Consider the following 15,565-nt stretch of genomic DNA (forward strand, 5'->3'; position numbering starts at 1 on the left):
TGCATGTGTTTGTGCGTATATGTGTGTGTATGTGTGTTTGTTTGTGTGAGTGTACTGAGGCTGTTCTCCCCGTGGACCCAGACACCTAGAGAAAACTAAAGTGATTTCAAGTTTTGCGAGACATTGAGTTTTTTTTTGTTTGTTTCTCTGTCATCTTTTCAGCTTCAGTTCTTGTTTTCTGCAAGCCTTTCCCTGCCTGCAACCTCCGCTGTTTTCTTTCTTTTTTTTGTCGTCTAATAGTCTAAACACTCTTATTTTTCAGTCACGAGGCAAGTTCATATTCAAATCATAGCACATTCCATCGAACAAAATGTCTTTGCACTAAACAACATTCAAATAAACCATGGCACAGGACAAGAAGTTTTGATCATTTTTGTACACGTTTTTTTTTCCCATCTCTATGATGTAGTTGAAATATCAAATTCATTTCACTTGTTTTTTCACTGTGTGTGTGTGTATGTGTGGATATTTAAAATGGCAAATACATTTTTCTGTATCCACTGTTGCTTCATTGAAAATGGAACTGTATCTCATATATAATATCTTTATATCTTTCCTTTGTAATTGTTTCTGTAAACTGTGCAAATTCAGCAGTAACACGTGTGACATGGAGCGCTGAGAGGGGGCAGCTGATTACATTTACACACACACGAAACATCATCAACGACACAGTCTTTTAAAACTCCACGTGGCCTATCACAAGTCCCACTGTCGATCACATGATCCGAGAAAACACCCTCCTATTGGCTGGAGGGTTAGCCAACGTCTCGACATTCCTTCTGGAGTTCCGCCAAAAGCTTGACGGAGGATTCACGTGCGTGGAATATGGTGACATCACACACTTCCGCGCAGCATCACAAATAATAATAATAAAACAAAAAAACAAGTAGAAAAAGAAAATTGCAACAGCGACGATAATAAACAAATGCTTATCTGTGATGCCGTGTGTGTATGTCGACCTGAGAATGGTCACCCACCCACACACACACAACCACACACACACACACATACGCACACACACACACATGCACACAGTGTGCCCAGCTCTGCGTGTCCTCCAGTGTTCTGCTCTTGTCCTTGCAGTCTGTAGTTTATGGGTGGGGAGTGGACCCACATGTCTGTCCCTCTGGTTCCAGCCCGCCTGAGCTCCTAGGGTGGGGTGGGGGTCGGGTTGGGTGGGGTGGGGTGGGGGTTCATGGTGACGTGGTCGAGGGGGCTGAGGTGGGAGGCTGGAGGTGCGGGTTGGGTGGAGTCGGCGAGTCCGCTCTCAGCTGGCCAGGGCCATGGTGTCGATCACCTGCTCCAGCTTACAGCGCAACCGCTGCCTGCGAGCCTGCTCGTCTTTCTCCAGGGCTGACAGGATCTGAGAACACAGGCAACAGGAGAGGAGAGGAGAGGAGAGGAGAGATAGAGAGGTTTGTGAGGGAAAAAAAGAGGAGAGAGGAAAATAAGAGAAATTGAAAGGTTAGATGGGGAGCAAAAAAGGGCATTTAGTGACATATGCAGTGTGGCCAGAACAAAATGAAAGAAATAGAGGAGAAGAGAGAGAGGGAAAGCAAGAGAAGAGACTGGAAGAATGCATAAGAGTTACACAAACAGACAGATAAAAGAGGAGAGAGAAGGCACCGGAAGGACAGCAAAGAGAGACATCTGCGTGTTGCTCCGTGTAATATGACATGACGAGGTGTGCTGAATATTCAGCCTGTTCTGAGCCAGCTGAATGCCACTCTTTGTTTCCTTTGTCAGCTTGGCCTTTCTGGTGTCAGGGGATTTTAAGAGGCTCCATGCACAGGATAGAGAGGCACCTACGCCATTGGCATCTGCAGCAATGTGTCTGTGTGTGTGTGTGTGTGTGTGTGTGTGTGTGTGTGTGTGTGTGTGTGTGTGTGTGTGTGTGTGTGTGTGTGTGTGTGTGTGTGTGTGTGTGTGTGTGTGTGTGTGTGTGTGTGTGTGTGTGTGTGTGTGTGTGTGTGTTTGTCTTTGTGTATACCACCACATACTAAATGGGTATGCATCTGAGAGTATGTGTGTGTGTGTCTTTGTGTATACCGCCACCGACTTAATGTGAATGCATTTGTGTGTGTGTTTGTGTTTGTGTGTGTGTTTGTGTGTGTGTGTGTGTGTGTGTGTGTGTGTGTGGGTGTGTATGCATCTGTATGTGTGTGCCAGCCAGCAGTAGCGGCAGGATAATCGCACATAATAAGTGGGAAGTGCCTAATGGAAGCAGCTGCAATGCATTAATCAGGCCCGCAACTGAGTGACACACACACATTACTGTTATGACAAATGGCTCAAATGAGCCTCCATACACACACACAAATGTTGGGCTTTAATTGGTGCTTCCCAAAAAGCAGGCTGACGGAGCAGGGGGATCACTGGTTGGACACAGCTGCCTCAGAGAGAGGGGGAGAGAGAGAGAGAGAGAGAGAGAGAGAGAGAGAGAGAGAAAAGGGATAGAGACAGACAGAGAGAGAGAGAGAGAGAGAGAAAGAGGGATAGAGAGAGGGAGAGAGAGGGAGAGAGGGAAAGAGAGAGAGGGAGAGAGAGAGACAGAAAGAGAGAGAGAAAAAGAGGGATATAGAGAGAGAAAAGGGAGAGACAGACAGAGAGAGAGAGAGAGAAAGAGGGATAGAGAGAGAGAGAGGGAGAGAGAGAGAGGGAGGGAGAGAGAGAGAGGGAGAGAGACACACAAAGAGGGAGAGAGACACACAAAGAGAGAGAGGGGGAGAGAGAGCGAGAAGGAAGCTCTCTGAAGCTCTGTCCTCCAGGTCTCAATGAGATGTTTCTGAGACCGCGAGGTCACATCCGAGAGCGCTGGTGTACGCATGAGGGATCATCTCACTGTAATCAGGCTAATTGTGGTGAATGTCTGTGGTGATTATTTCAGCGGGCAGGCGGGCAGGCGTGCGGGCGTGCGAGGATAGGGGTGTGTAGGCAGGTGCCTCTCTTTCTATCTCTCTCTGAGGCGTACTAAACGAGTGATTATATGAGTAGAGGTTGGGTAATCTGTGTGGCTCACTTTACCTTTGGTTTTAATCACATGATTAAGACTCACACGTGTGTGTGTGTGTGTGTGTGTGTGTGTGTGTGTGTGTGAGTGTGTGTGTGTGTGTGTGTGTGTGTGTGTGTGAGAGAGAGAAAGATATAGAGTATGTATGTGCAAAGGTCAGTGTGTGAGTTAGTTTACAAGTGACTGTGCGAGTGTATTTGTGTGTGTGAGACAGAAATAATGTGTGTGTGTGTGTGTCCGGCTCACCTCGTCCTTGTACTTGACGATGTAGGAGTAGATCTCGTGGAGTGCGCTCAGGCTGTTGAACTGGCTGAGGTGAAGGCGGGACTGCTCCGCCAGGTACGCGCTCATGTCCTGGTCACTGATGGCCGACATCCTGGCGATGTCAGAGTAGTACCTGAGCACGGAGGAGGAAATGAACAAGAAGAAAAACAAACAAAAAGAGAGAGAGAGAATCATCAACTCGATTCAATGAAAATTCAATGAACATCTTATGAAGTCAGGAAACCCATCTTGAATAGAATCTAGAAAAGCTGTGTCTGGAAACCCATCTAGAATCGAATCTAGAAAAGCGGTGTCTGGAAAGCCATCTAGAATCGAATCTAGAATAGCTGTGTCTGGAAACCCATCTAGAATCGAATCTAGAAAAGCTGTGTCTGGAAAGCCATCTAGAACATAAATAGCGGTGTCTGATGCCTACCTCTCCACCCAGTTCTTGTAGTTTGGAATGTCTTTAGCGTAGAGCAGCTTGTTGGAGGGCGAGTCCTTGCCCAGCTTGTGCTCTGAGGTGGAGCAGGAGTCCATGAAGGTCTGGGCCACCACCGACAGACACGCGTCCGTGATGCTGTTCTTGTGGATGTCGAACACAAACTGGGGGTTCTTGATGACGTTCACCCAGAAACGCAGCGGCAGGCTGAGCAGGACCGAGAGAGGAAAGGTAGTTGAGTACTTCACATGAAACACATGGATGCACAGAAAAACACACACTCAGATTCACACTCACACTATCACACTCTCTCTCTCACACACACACACACACACAACCGCACACACAAACACACACACACACACACACTACCAGACACAGACACACACACACACACAAACTCACCAGTTGCTTTTCCAGGTGTGTCGCACGTCGGAGTCTGATATCTGGTGTTTGTCGGCCTGCTCGTCCAGGAAGTCAAACATGTACTTGATGGCCAGGGGCAGGGCGCTGCCACGATGGGCTGTGCTGAAGATGGTCTCGAACAAGTCGTCCACAAACTTTTGTAACGTACCCTGGAAAAAGCAAGGACAGCCGGCGTTAGCTTTGAGTTCATTACTGGCTGCATCCTTAACCAGGGCCGTTCACGGTTAGCGTTAGCTTTGAGTTCATTACTGGCTGCATCCTTAACCAGGGCCGTTCACGGTTAGCGTTAGCTTTGAGTTCATTACTGGCTGCATCCTTAACCAGGGCCGTTCATGGTTAGCGTTAGCTTTGAGTTCATTACTGGCTGCATCCTTAACCAGGGCCGTTCACGGTTAGCGTTAGCTTTGAGTTCATTACTGGCTGCATCCTTAACCAGGGCCGTTCACGGTTAGCGTTAGCTTTGAGTTCATTACTGGCTGCATCCTTAACCAGGGCCGTTCACGGTTAGCGTTAGCTTTGAGTTCATTACTGGCTGCATCCTTAACCAGGGCCGTTCACAGTTAGCGGCCACCGGCCTGAAATCTTTAGCGTGGGCTAAGAGCTCAGACAGGACACTCAACGATGATAAGCACTCGCCACAGGTTCACACAGACCTTGTGCCATTCACTTGACAGCGAGAGATAGTTTGCTCATTCCAGGTGCTTAAACTCAGGTTTTAATCGGGAAGAAAGCGAAATAATTAGAGTAAAAGCAGGTGCAGCTGAGACACTGGGGCCAGCACAATAACACCACAAGGCTATAGCCACACCCAGTATTACCTGCTAACTATTTAGCCACCCCAAGGCTAAATCAACCCCAGTATTAATCTATTAAACACGGACATTACTCCTCACTGTGTGAGAGGACACCTTGTCTTTACGTGAAATGATTTTGAGGCTAAAGTACGACGGTTAGGTAAGAAATACTGAGGAAAAACATCCAGCACTGGTACCCGACACCATTCGGAGGACATATGTTTATGTTAAACTAAGTTCTAATAACGTTTATTGGGTACAAACTAAACAGGTGCTATAACCAATCCTGTTTGAAAGCCTTGAAAACGACAGTGCTGTCACATCATTCAGCTCAAGTATCTTCTGTGAGAGGAGATGAAGCAAACAACACTCTCTAGGGCCCATCTATCTCTACACCTTCACCATGGCAACTGTAACCGTGGTACGCCTCTTCAGAGGAGCAGAGGTGGAACATGCCAGACCTTTCCGGGTCCTTCTGTGGCTCTTGCAATGGATTGGAATGCAATGGAACTCAAGCATGCCCACCAGCATGGCAACAAATATGGGGCACTACAGTTGCAATCATTTAAAGCCCAAAAAACAAATTATAAGATGAGAAACTATGTCACAGGAAAACAAATAAACAAATTAATCCTGGCGTTTTGTTGTGGAGCTGGGATTGTGGATCCACCAGAGGGTATTACAGACCCATGTAACACACACACACACACAAACACACACACACACACACACACACACACACACACGCACAAACCTGTAAATACTCCAAACCGAGGAGCAATAACAAGGCTAACTGAGTAGGTGGGGCTGTGGCAACACTGGTAAATATTGTTTATGTGGAACAAACTGCGGCAGCACGTCGATGAGACTCCCTCTCCACAAGGACCCGGGAGATTGCCGGCGGTCAGAAGATATAGCCACACACCATCCCAGCCCACATACACACTCTCTCTCTCCCTCCCTCAACCCTTACCGGTCGATAGGCAAAGGTCAGCCCCCTAATTAACTTACACTCCTCTGACCCAGATTGAGCTTTAATGAAAAGGTTATGAAAAATGTTAATCATGTAACACACACACACACACACACACAAATATGCAAAAGGTCAAAAGGAGACGTGTGCCTAAACATGAAATTAATATGCAAAGCATCAAACTGTGTGAATGTGTGTGTGTTTTCATAATGTGAATAATCAATATGTTTCTCAAAGCCACCTAAAATGCCTGCCTTTGGCCAGTTGACCAGCATTCTACAGAACCACATGTGCTCACATGAGAAAGAGCCTGTGTATGTGTGTATGTGTATGTGTACATGGGTTACCTTTGTGGCGAGCAGGCGTGTCAGGTAGATCTCGGAGACCATCTTGCTGCCTCGGTCTCCCTCCCTCTGGTCCGAGTGGTCGTGGTTCTTGACCAGGTGCCAGAGCTTGGTGCCGCTCTCCAGGTCAGGTGTGATCATGGGCGTCCTGGAGCGGAGGCTGTCTGGGCTGCTGGCTGTGCGCAGCATGCTCTCTGTACACACACGTCCCACACACACACACGTCACACACACACACACACACACACACACACACACACACACACACACACACACACACGGGAAGGGGGAGGGAGAGGGAAAGTGATAAGTACATACTATTTTTGCTTCAAGGTGAAAACTGCAGAAAAGAAGTACGCATGTGTGTGTTTGTGTGTGTGTGAAAGACTCTCTAGTGGGATGTGACTACACCACAGTATAATTCTACTTCCTGCCTTCTCTGCTCTTGTCCCTGACTCTAATACGATGTGCCACTTCCTCACTCCGACTCTGCCTCTCTCCCTCTGTCACTAAAGTGACGTGCCAATCCCCTCTTTTCTCTTTCTCTCTCTCTCCCTCACCGTCCCTCTCTCCCTCTCTCCGCCTGTGACAGTGATCCTCATTCTGGCGCACAGGACACTACAGTGGGGATTTAATGGCTGTCATGTGTGGACGCAGCGTCTGATCGGCTCACAGGGCTAATAAAGTCTCCCGGAGCGGACGGGACGCCTGCTAGCAGACAGCGGCTTTATGCTAGTCGCCTGCCACTCCACACACACACACGCACTTGCGCGCACGCACACACACGCCTTACTGTAGCACAGGGCATGAGGGGACAGACAGGTAGAGATGGGGAAAGAAATATAGAGGTTATATGAGAGAAAGTGAGAGAAAGACAGAGATAGAGGAAGAGAGTACAGAGGAGAGACAGAGTGTGTGAGAGCGAGAGGAAGAGAGGGTGAGGGAGAGAAGTTAGGAAAAGATGGAGTAAACTAGAACATCAGTTAAGGCGTGGAACTGGAGCGTAACAGCCAAGCTATTATTGATTTATATCAGGACCCCGGTGTGTGTATATGTATGTATGAGTGTGCACCTATGTGTGTGTGTGTGTGTGTGTGTGTGTGTGTGTGTGTGTGTGTGTGTGTGTGTGTGTGTGTGTGTGTGTGTGTATCTGGGTGAAAAATGATTTTCTCTGTCAGAACTAGAGCGAGAGGGGAAGAATATGAACATGAAGAAGTGTCTGGCAAGCGAGGAGGGGAAAGTTTACCGTATCTGCTGAGAGACTTGGTGAACGTTGAGGAGTTGGAGATGTTGTAGGCGGAGTTCTGTTTGGGAACCAGAGCTATGGCTGACCCGTCGGTCACCTAGACAAAGCACAGAGAAGAAACATGGGTATAGGTCATAAAAAAAACATTTAAAATGGAAATAAAAATAAAAAAAATTAATAAATAAATATATCAAAAATAAATATTAGCAAAATGGTGGATATGCGTATGCTCTGAGCTACCTGATAGTGGGCTAAGGTGTTGAGGCGTTTCCAGTCGTTGTCGATCTTGGTGGTGACGTCCTCATCCTGCAGGATGACCCGGGCCATTCTTCCCTGACGCCACTCTGCAGGAGAAGCAAACGGGTCAGCATGGCGGTGTTCTTCACTATGCCCCCTTGGCTTTGAGTAATAAGCTGCAGCACATACTGTATACGCCATTACAAATAAAGCCTGTTTGCAATACTGGACACTGTTCCATTCTATCTGCCAGAACTGACAAGGCTATCGACCATTGACAGTTCTCTCTACAGTCAGAGCTTGCGCAAGAAGGTGGAACGTAAGAGAGATACCCTTTCCAAAACTTTTAAGGGCGTTATAACTACTTTTGTGAAAGGCCCAGTGGAACACAAGTATCCAACAAGGCAAAATCCTGGACGATTTTGGAATCCCTGCCGGACACATTTTTTAGGTCTCGAAAAGAGGACATGTCCTGGTAAAAGAGGACGTCTGGTCCCCCTATTTCAGATGAACTAGTGCTAGGCTAGGATTACGCTTATGTAAGCACTGAATTCTAATGTGCCGTCACACAGATTATAGCTCAGCTTCACTGCATGTTACTAAGTGGCAGGTTGCATGCAAAGGCTATGGAAAGAGTTCCTAAAAAGGAAAGCAAGCATGGCATGCATGTTTTTCTAGAATAGAAAGTAAACATGAGAGGCGAAACCAACCCTTTATCTTACCCAGGTCCATGTCGGCCGCCTTGGGCCTCTGGGAGTAGGGCGTGCCCTTGTAGACCGCATCCAGGAGCTTCTCCTTCACCTGGGTAATGGTGTCGCAGTTCAGCACCTTGACCAACACCTCGGGCGCGCTCTCATTCTCAGGGTTCACACAGTGCAGAGTCTGCAGTGGAGAGGAAGGGGGGGGGGGTTAGATATGACCAAAGGCGTCGAGAAAAGAGTAAAGAGTAGACAAAAAAAAAAGAAAAGACAAAAAAAAAAATGCTTTGGGGCTGACAAACCACCCACACACATAGCTTCAAACACACTGTTCTGATGTCAGACTGGAGCAACCCTGACCCAGGGAGTTAAGCGACCCAGCACACAAAGGGCTCCAGGGACCTGATGTCACGCCAGAGCAATCCCCCTTGAATTCCCGACTCCCAATCAGTCATTCTGGAAGACTACAGAACACTAGAGAGCTTTCCCACCGGCCCCGCTAAGCACTCTGGCTTTGGGGCTAGCATGTAGCTCTCAGCTCCTAGATGGACACAGAGGCTGCCGAGAGCAGGATGTGTGTGTGTGTGTGTGTGTGTGTGTGTGTGTGATGGAGCGATTGAGGATGGAGAGTCTGGAGGACTGAGAAGGTGGTATGTGTGTGTGTATATGTGTGTGTATGTGTGTGTGTGTGTGCGTGTGCGCATGTGTGTGCGTGTGTGTGAGTGAGTGTGTGTGTGTAAATTGTGGTGGTGCTAACCAGGGTCTTGTAGTCAATCTGCTGGCGGATGAGCTTGTCCTCGCTGAGGGAGTAGCGGGCCTCGCCGGTGATGGCGTCGATGGGACCCTTCTCCATCTGCTGCTTCATGGCACAGTAGAGCATGAAGAGAGGCTCGCCAGCACACTCCTGAGAGAGAGAGAGAGAGAGAAAGAGAGAGAGAGAGAGAGAGAAAGAGAGAGAGCGAGAGAGAGAGAGAGAGAGAGAGAGAAAGGTTTAACACTCTTTTATTAAACCATTGACTAACTTCATCACACAATAAGACCACTAGCACATAAAATATAACAACCTCCAACCAACAAGGTTTACACCATTACATTGACAAAAGAAAAAAAGGAAAAAGCTCAGGGAGAAAGAGAGAGAGAGATGGAAGGGGGAAAGAGAGGGAGCAGTGTGATTGTCCATATGCTATACTTCTAACACACACACACACACACACACACACACACACACACACACACACACACACACACACATACACACACACTCACAAACACACAGGTCAAATATACCAACAAATAACAATGTTCAACTCCGCACTTTCTGAAAGGTCAGCAACCACACCATGCAGTGCATCATGAAGCGTTTGAACCTCTAGACTAACTCTTAATGGCACTGAGAGAATGACAGGCCAGTGAAGAGAAAGATGGACAAAGAAGAGAGAGAGAGAGTTAGACAAGAAGAAGAAAGAGAGCAAAAAAGTGTGACCAAGAATAGGACTAACCCAGCACCCAAACACTTGAGTCAATAAGACACACACACATACACACACACGCACACACACACACAAACGCACACGCACACGCACCACACACACACACACACACACACACACACACACACACACACACACACACACACACACACACACACACACACACACACACACACACACACACACACACACACACACACACACACACACACACACACACACACACACACACACACACACACACACACACACACACACACCTGGTGGTGGATGCAACACAAATGAGGCATCCACTGGAGCAGAGCAGCTGTTGTGCTGCTTAGCAGCCCCAAAAGCACTCTCTCTGACGGGCTTAAGCCGCACTGTCAACAGCCCCTGTGTGGATAATGAGGGTCATCGTAGGCTCTCAGGCGCTCCGCAGCTCTGGCCCGCGAGATGGTGAGAGGAGCATTAAAAAGCCATCCATTCCATACCTCCTGTCAGCCGCCGCCTCACCATTAAAGCAGCCAAGAAGCCCTTTCATCTGTGTTGCTGTGTTGGGATTTTTTTATTTATTTTTTTTGTCTTCCTCTCAGGGCCATTCCTCAGTGGGCAAACTGGTCAAGATGAGACCCCTCCAGCACTGGGCTTCATGTCAAGTTGTAATGATCTCAGTTCTCTTTTGCCTGGAGGGCAAGCTCTGAAAATGGACGTTGTTGTTGCTGCTGTTGTTGTTGTTGTTGTTTTCCCCTGAGTCTGCCAAATAATAATGACGCAGCACTGAGCCCAGCTGTCCCACTCTGAGAGAGTATGAATGCAGTTTTGAAAATGAATGGCTAAAGATAGATAGCCCTCTACTGCACAATCGGTGAAAGGAGTCGGCATCGCAGCCTGGGGCAACGCTGTCCCTGGCATTTTATGGGACCAGTCTGTGGATGTTTCTACAGAGCACGAGAACAAGTAGCCCGCACTTGAAGAACGGCCATCATGCTCATTGATCCTGAGGTGCACTGTAGCCCCTGCAGCCCACCTCCATATAACTGCACCTCTGGTTGCCCAGACACACTCTCCATGTGCGCTTAACCCAGTGCATTACCAAGACAGAGAGCTACTGGGGCGCGCTTCAGAAGCAGATTGACATGCCGCTAATGGCCATTCCCAGGGTACTTGCAGAGAAGCGCACCCGGGGGCATGGGCAGAGTGGGTTCTTGAGAGAGGGGAGAAGAGGAAGTAGCTGTGGGGCCTGCAGGGGGAAAGCGCTGGGAGCGACTGATGGAGGAGTTAATAGAAGGTTAACGACTGTGAGGGAAAAAGTGCCCGGAAAGCACTTCGGTGCGTGAGATATGTCAAAGAGGCAATGAGACGCGGGCTCAGACATCTCTCTCTCTCTTTTTCTCTCGCCATTTATCGCGCTCTCCCTCGCTCTCTCTCTCTCTCACCTTGTGCCTTTCTCTCTCTCTTGCTTGGCCAAACTCAATCTCGACAACGCTGCCTCCTACTCACTCACTCTCTCACTCGAATCCCTTCCTCTCAGTGCCTCTCCACCTTCAGTGCGCTCTCTCTCCAACTTCAGTTCTGTTTCCTCTCTTCTTTCTCTCTCCAACTTCACCTCTGTCTCTCTCCCTCCCTCTCTCTCTTCACCTTTAGTGCACTCTCTCTATCTCTCTCTCGTCTCTCCACACCTGCTACCGCCATTCGTCGCCAATCGAACTCTTGATTCCCTCCAGCCGCTCGCGTCCTCCCTCTGTTCCTGTGCAACTTCCTCCACCACACGCTCCTGTCACGCTCTCTCTCCTCTGCTGCTCCCCGTCCTCCGTCACCTCCTCCGCTCCTGCCAACGTCTCCTCGCTATCCCGTCCCATCCTCCTCTTCTTCGAGATCACCTTGGAGGAGCGTGACCATTCTCTCTTTCGTCAACCCACCAAAAAAGCTCGCCTCGGCTCCCTCTGGTCTTGTTCCCAGACGCCCCAAAAAACTCTAGCCGGCCTGCTTTCCCTCTTCCCTGCTCGCCTCCATATGCTCTCTCTGCCTCGTTAGTGCCCGCGCTAATTAAACAGACAGATGCTAACGATCAGTGGCAGACGAGCGTCCAGTCCAAGCACCGTCTGATAACGCTGCTGTGTTGGTGGTTGCCAGTTCACTCCTCTTCAACATGTTACAACAAACAGGACGAGACATGGAGAGTCACGGACACACACATCTGCGGAAGGTATGAAAGGCCTGGACATCACGCTCTTCAAATGCGAATCTTTGTAAGATGAAGTGGGAGTCTTGTTTGAAGCTTGAAGTTTGCCGGAGTAACTGCCATTACCTAGTCCTTCAGAAGTGTTACATAACACTGTTCTAAATGAGTTGCCTTTGGAGGGCGGCCAGACATTGAGTAGAGCATCATCAATCCATTGAAGTGCACCCTCTTAGGAGGAGCCAGAGTCTCTCAAAGTATCTGTCAGTCTCCTTACCTCTTTTACCGTACCGTGTTATAAAACATAACAGCACACCATTAGGAAGCTAGTATGTCCTTGTTTTTGATCATTTGATCGATAAGTTAATACAAATATTTCCAATTGTCTTTTGTTTATTAAAAAAGAAATATATATATATATATAAACACATATTTAAAACATATAATAAAGTAATAATATAATAAAAATAACAAAATATCTTTTCTCTTATTGTGTAATGAGGCTTCCAGGTTTTTGTAAGCTTGCTCTCAAGATCAAGAGCTTTAGAAACACACGGAAGAAAAATTAAACTGCAGTCTCAACCAATGTAGCCTCTAGCTTTTTCGATTCAACGCAGTGGGTCTTTATGTGAAGTAAACAAAACACAGTCAAAGGGAGGGTGAGCAGAATGGTCTGCTGCTGCACTTAAAATAACATTTGCGTTTCTGTGAGAGGAGCAGAAAGCTCAGCTTTAAACCCTTCTGAGGAAACCCCATCTTTAGACGCGAGGCAAGGCACGCTGAGCCACGGCAAGATGAATGATTTATCAAATGAAAACGTGTGGAAAACAGGCGCCATGCTCTGCACTCGTTTGCCTGTCCCTCTCTTTCGTTTCTCCCTCTATCTCTCTCCTTCCTTTCTCTCTCTCCACGCTCTGCACTTGTCCCTCTCTTTCATTCATCCCTCTCTCTACCGACTATCCCATCTCTCTCCAGGGGCTCACAGGGATGTGTCAGAGGATGTGGATGCTCGAGAGGGCAGAGGGCTCGCGTAGGATCTGACGTCAGAACCAGAGACATATGGCCACCCTCCCTTACTGTCACGCCACTCAAGCTCCCATGAGCCTTTGCTGGGCAAGAGGTCGAGGAAAGCAACAAACACAGGGGATTGCAAGCTGTTTGTGTTGGGAGTGTGCACACACAAACACACACACACACACACACACAATCACACACACACACACACACACACATACACACATATATATATATAAAGACTCCCAGTAAGTATCTACAGAAAGTAAATGATGAAACAGAATTTGCACAGAACTCAATGCTGTGCCGTGTGTCCCTTAGCCTTCATGTAAAGGCGGGTCTGCATGTGGATGTGCACACACACACACACACACACACACACACACACACACACACACACACACACACAACACACACACACACACACACACACACACACACACACACACACACACACACACACACACACACACACATATATAAAGACTAGGGGTCTGCATGTGGATGCGTGGCCTTTCCTGTAGAAACAGGGTTTACCCTCCCCAGCTTGCCCTTGTGCCGAGACCCCTACTCACCTTCAGAAACTTGTTGAGGAGGAACGTGAACCAGTTGGTCAGCATTTTCTCAGCCACAGACTCCGTCCTGGAGGAAAAAAAGAGGAGGAAAGAGAGTGAACATGAGAGGAGAGGAATCAGACGTGCCAGATTCCTTAAGTGAACGAGACAAGAGAGGAAAAAAATTGAAACAGAAGACAAAAGCTGCATTCAAGCAAACGACTGTGCTGGGCTGAGAGGAGACAACACAAAAGGAAATGCTGATTTCTTCCAAATGGAAACTGTTTCTAGAATAAAATTTGCCAACAGAAAACTCTTGGCTTGAGGAGAGAGTGTGTCTGAGTGACGACAGGCCTCAACGAGAGTGATGGAGCTACTCCAAAACTAGCTTCCTCCAGCAGAGAACACACAAGGCACTCTGCCTCTGTTTCCCTGACATCAAAGAGCACGCAGAGCACGCGAAATACAATTATTCAACCAAAGCCGGCGATGGCAAGCGAGCGAGCGAGTGAGCAAACGAATGAGCTGAGGTAAAGTCTTCAAAAGAACAGCTCGTACCACCACACAAATCAACGAACACTAATAATAAACCAAACCTTTTCCCTCTCCCTCTCTCATGTGCTCTCTCTCTCTTTCTTTAAAAAAAAAAAAAAGAACACAACGCCAACCACCAATCTTCATTAAAAAAAAAACACACCAATTAGTATAATTCAGTAAGTTCTCTCATTAATCTGGGAACCTGCAGCATAATAAGGAGCCTTGGAAGGTCCCTCAGAAGGAGTGTAATTAAAAGGCGGGGTAATTAGTGGCCTTTATTACTCCTAATCTGTTAACAGCTCCAAAAAAAGGCGTGGAGGAAGGGACTTGGGGAAACAGTTTGTTTTTCGGCTCGCTCTGTTTAATTATACATTCCTTCAGAGTGAGTTTACAGAGGAACGGAAGAAGCAAAAGGAAGAGAAGGAGAAGGTGAAGGTGGAGGAGAGGTGGAGGAGAGGTGGAGGAGAGGTGGAGGAGAGGTGGAGGCGAGGTGGAGGCACAGGAGAAAAATAGGGTGTTTGTGTCAGAGAGATAGAGGGGGAGAGAGATAGAGATGGTTAAAAAAGGGAGACATGGGGCTTTGGAAGACAGAGAGAGAGAGCGCGAGAGCGAGAGGGAGAGACAGAGAGAGAGAGAGCCAGAGACAGAGAGAGAGAGAGAGAGAGAGAGAGAGAGAGAGAGAGAGAGAGAGAGAGAGAGAGAGAGCCAGAGACAGAGAGAGAGAGAGAGAGAGAGAGAGAGAGAGAGAGAGAGAGAGAGAGAGACAGAGAGCCAGAGACAGAGAGAGAGAGAGAGAGAAAGAGAGTAGGACCCTTCCTCAATAGAGTGTAACAAAGAGAACAGACTGTTCCTGTTCTTCTGAAATATATTTGGCTCTCCAGTTTCAGCACATAAGGTGTTCCTGAAAAGAAACAGAGTTATGACTGCTAAACACACACACACATACAAAGAGTTGTTGGCCTCCTTTGGCTGGGAGTGTGTTGCGACAGAGTAGCATAGATGTACCAGCACAGAGAGAACAATAGACAAAGAGTGCTGTGTGTGTGTGTGTGTGTGTGTGTGTGTGTGTGTGTGTGTGTGTAGGATGACAGATGATAGATAATATCTGGACCTGCAGTTATGTTGGCTATAACACGAATAGCTTCATTCTAGTTGTACTCTAAGTAGCTCCAATTGTTTCTGGCAATGTCTCTTTCATCCCTTGCTCTCCTCCATTTCTCTCTTCGTTGCTATTCCCCCAGACATCTTTTTAGCCATCTTCCCATTCATCAGACTCAAAACAGGATCTTGCTGGCACAAAAGGCAGCCTTTAGCTGCCAAAGAACATGAAAATGACTAAATGGATGAGGACAAGGGGATGGGGAGTGGAAAAAAA

The 15,565-nt window shown here is 47.7% G+C and overlaps 1 protein-coding gene across 1 annotated transcript in view; it reads right to left on the reverse strand.

Moving 5' to 3' along the window:
• Positions 1 to 1,228: 1,228 nt before the first annotated feature.
• The window catches only part of plxna1b (plexin A1b), a gene marked incomplete at its 5' end in the record, with an annotated part of 148,814 nt that continues 134,477 nt past the window's right edge, over positions 1,229 to 15,565 (reverse strand). The window contains 10 exon segments of the mRNA XM_080846775.1: positions 1,229 to 1,363; positions 3,257 to 3,407; positions 3,711 to 3,923; positions 4,122 to 4,291; positions 6,257 to 6,447; positions 7,500 to 7,596; positions 7,740 to 7,843; positions 8,459 to 8,618; positions 9,192 to 9,338; positions 13,675 to 13,741. Of these exon segments, the coding sequence (XP_080702901.1) occupies positions 1,268 to 1,363; positions 3,257 to 3,407; positions 3,711 to 3,923; positions 4,122 to 4,291; positions 6,257 to 6,447; positions 7,500 to 7,596; positions 7,740 to 7,843; positions 8,459 to 8,618; positions 9,192 to 9,338; positions 13,675 to 13,741 (1,396 nt within the window). The 3' untranslated portion in view covers positions 1,229 to 1,267.

Source organism: Sprattus sprattus (genome assembly GCF_963457725.1).
Source record: "Sprattus sprattus genome assembly, chromosome: 10".
Lineage (NCBI taxonomy): Eukaryota > Metazoa > Chordata > Actinopteri > Clupeiformes > Clupeidae > Sprattus > Sprattus sprattus.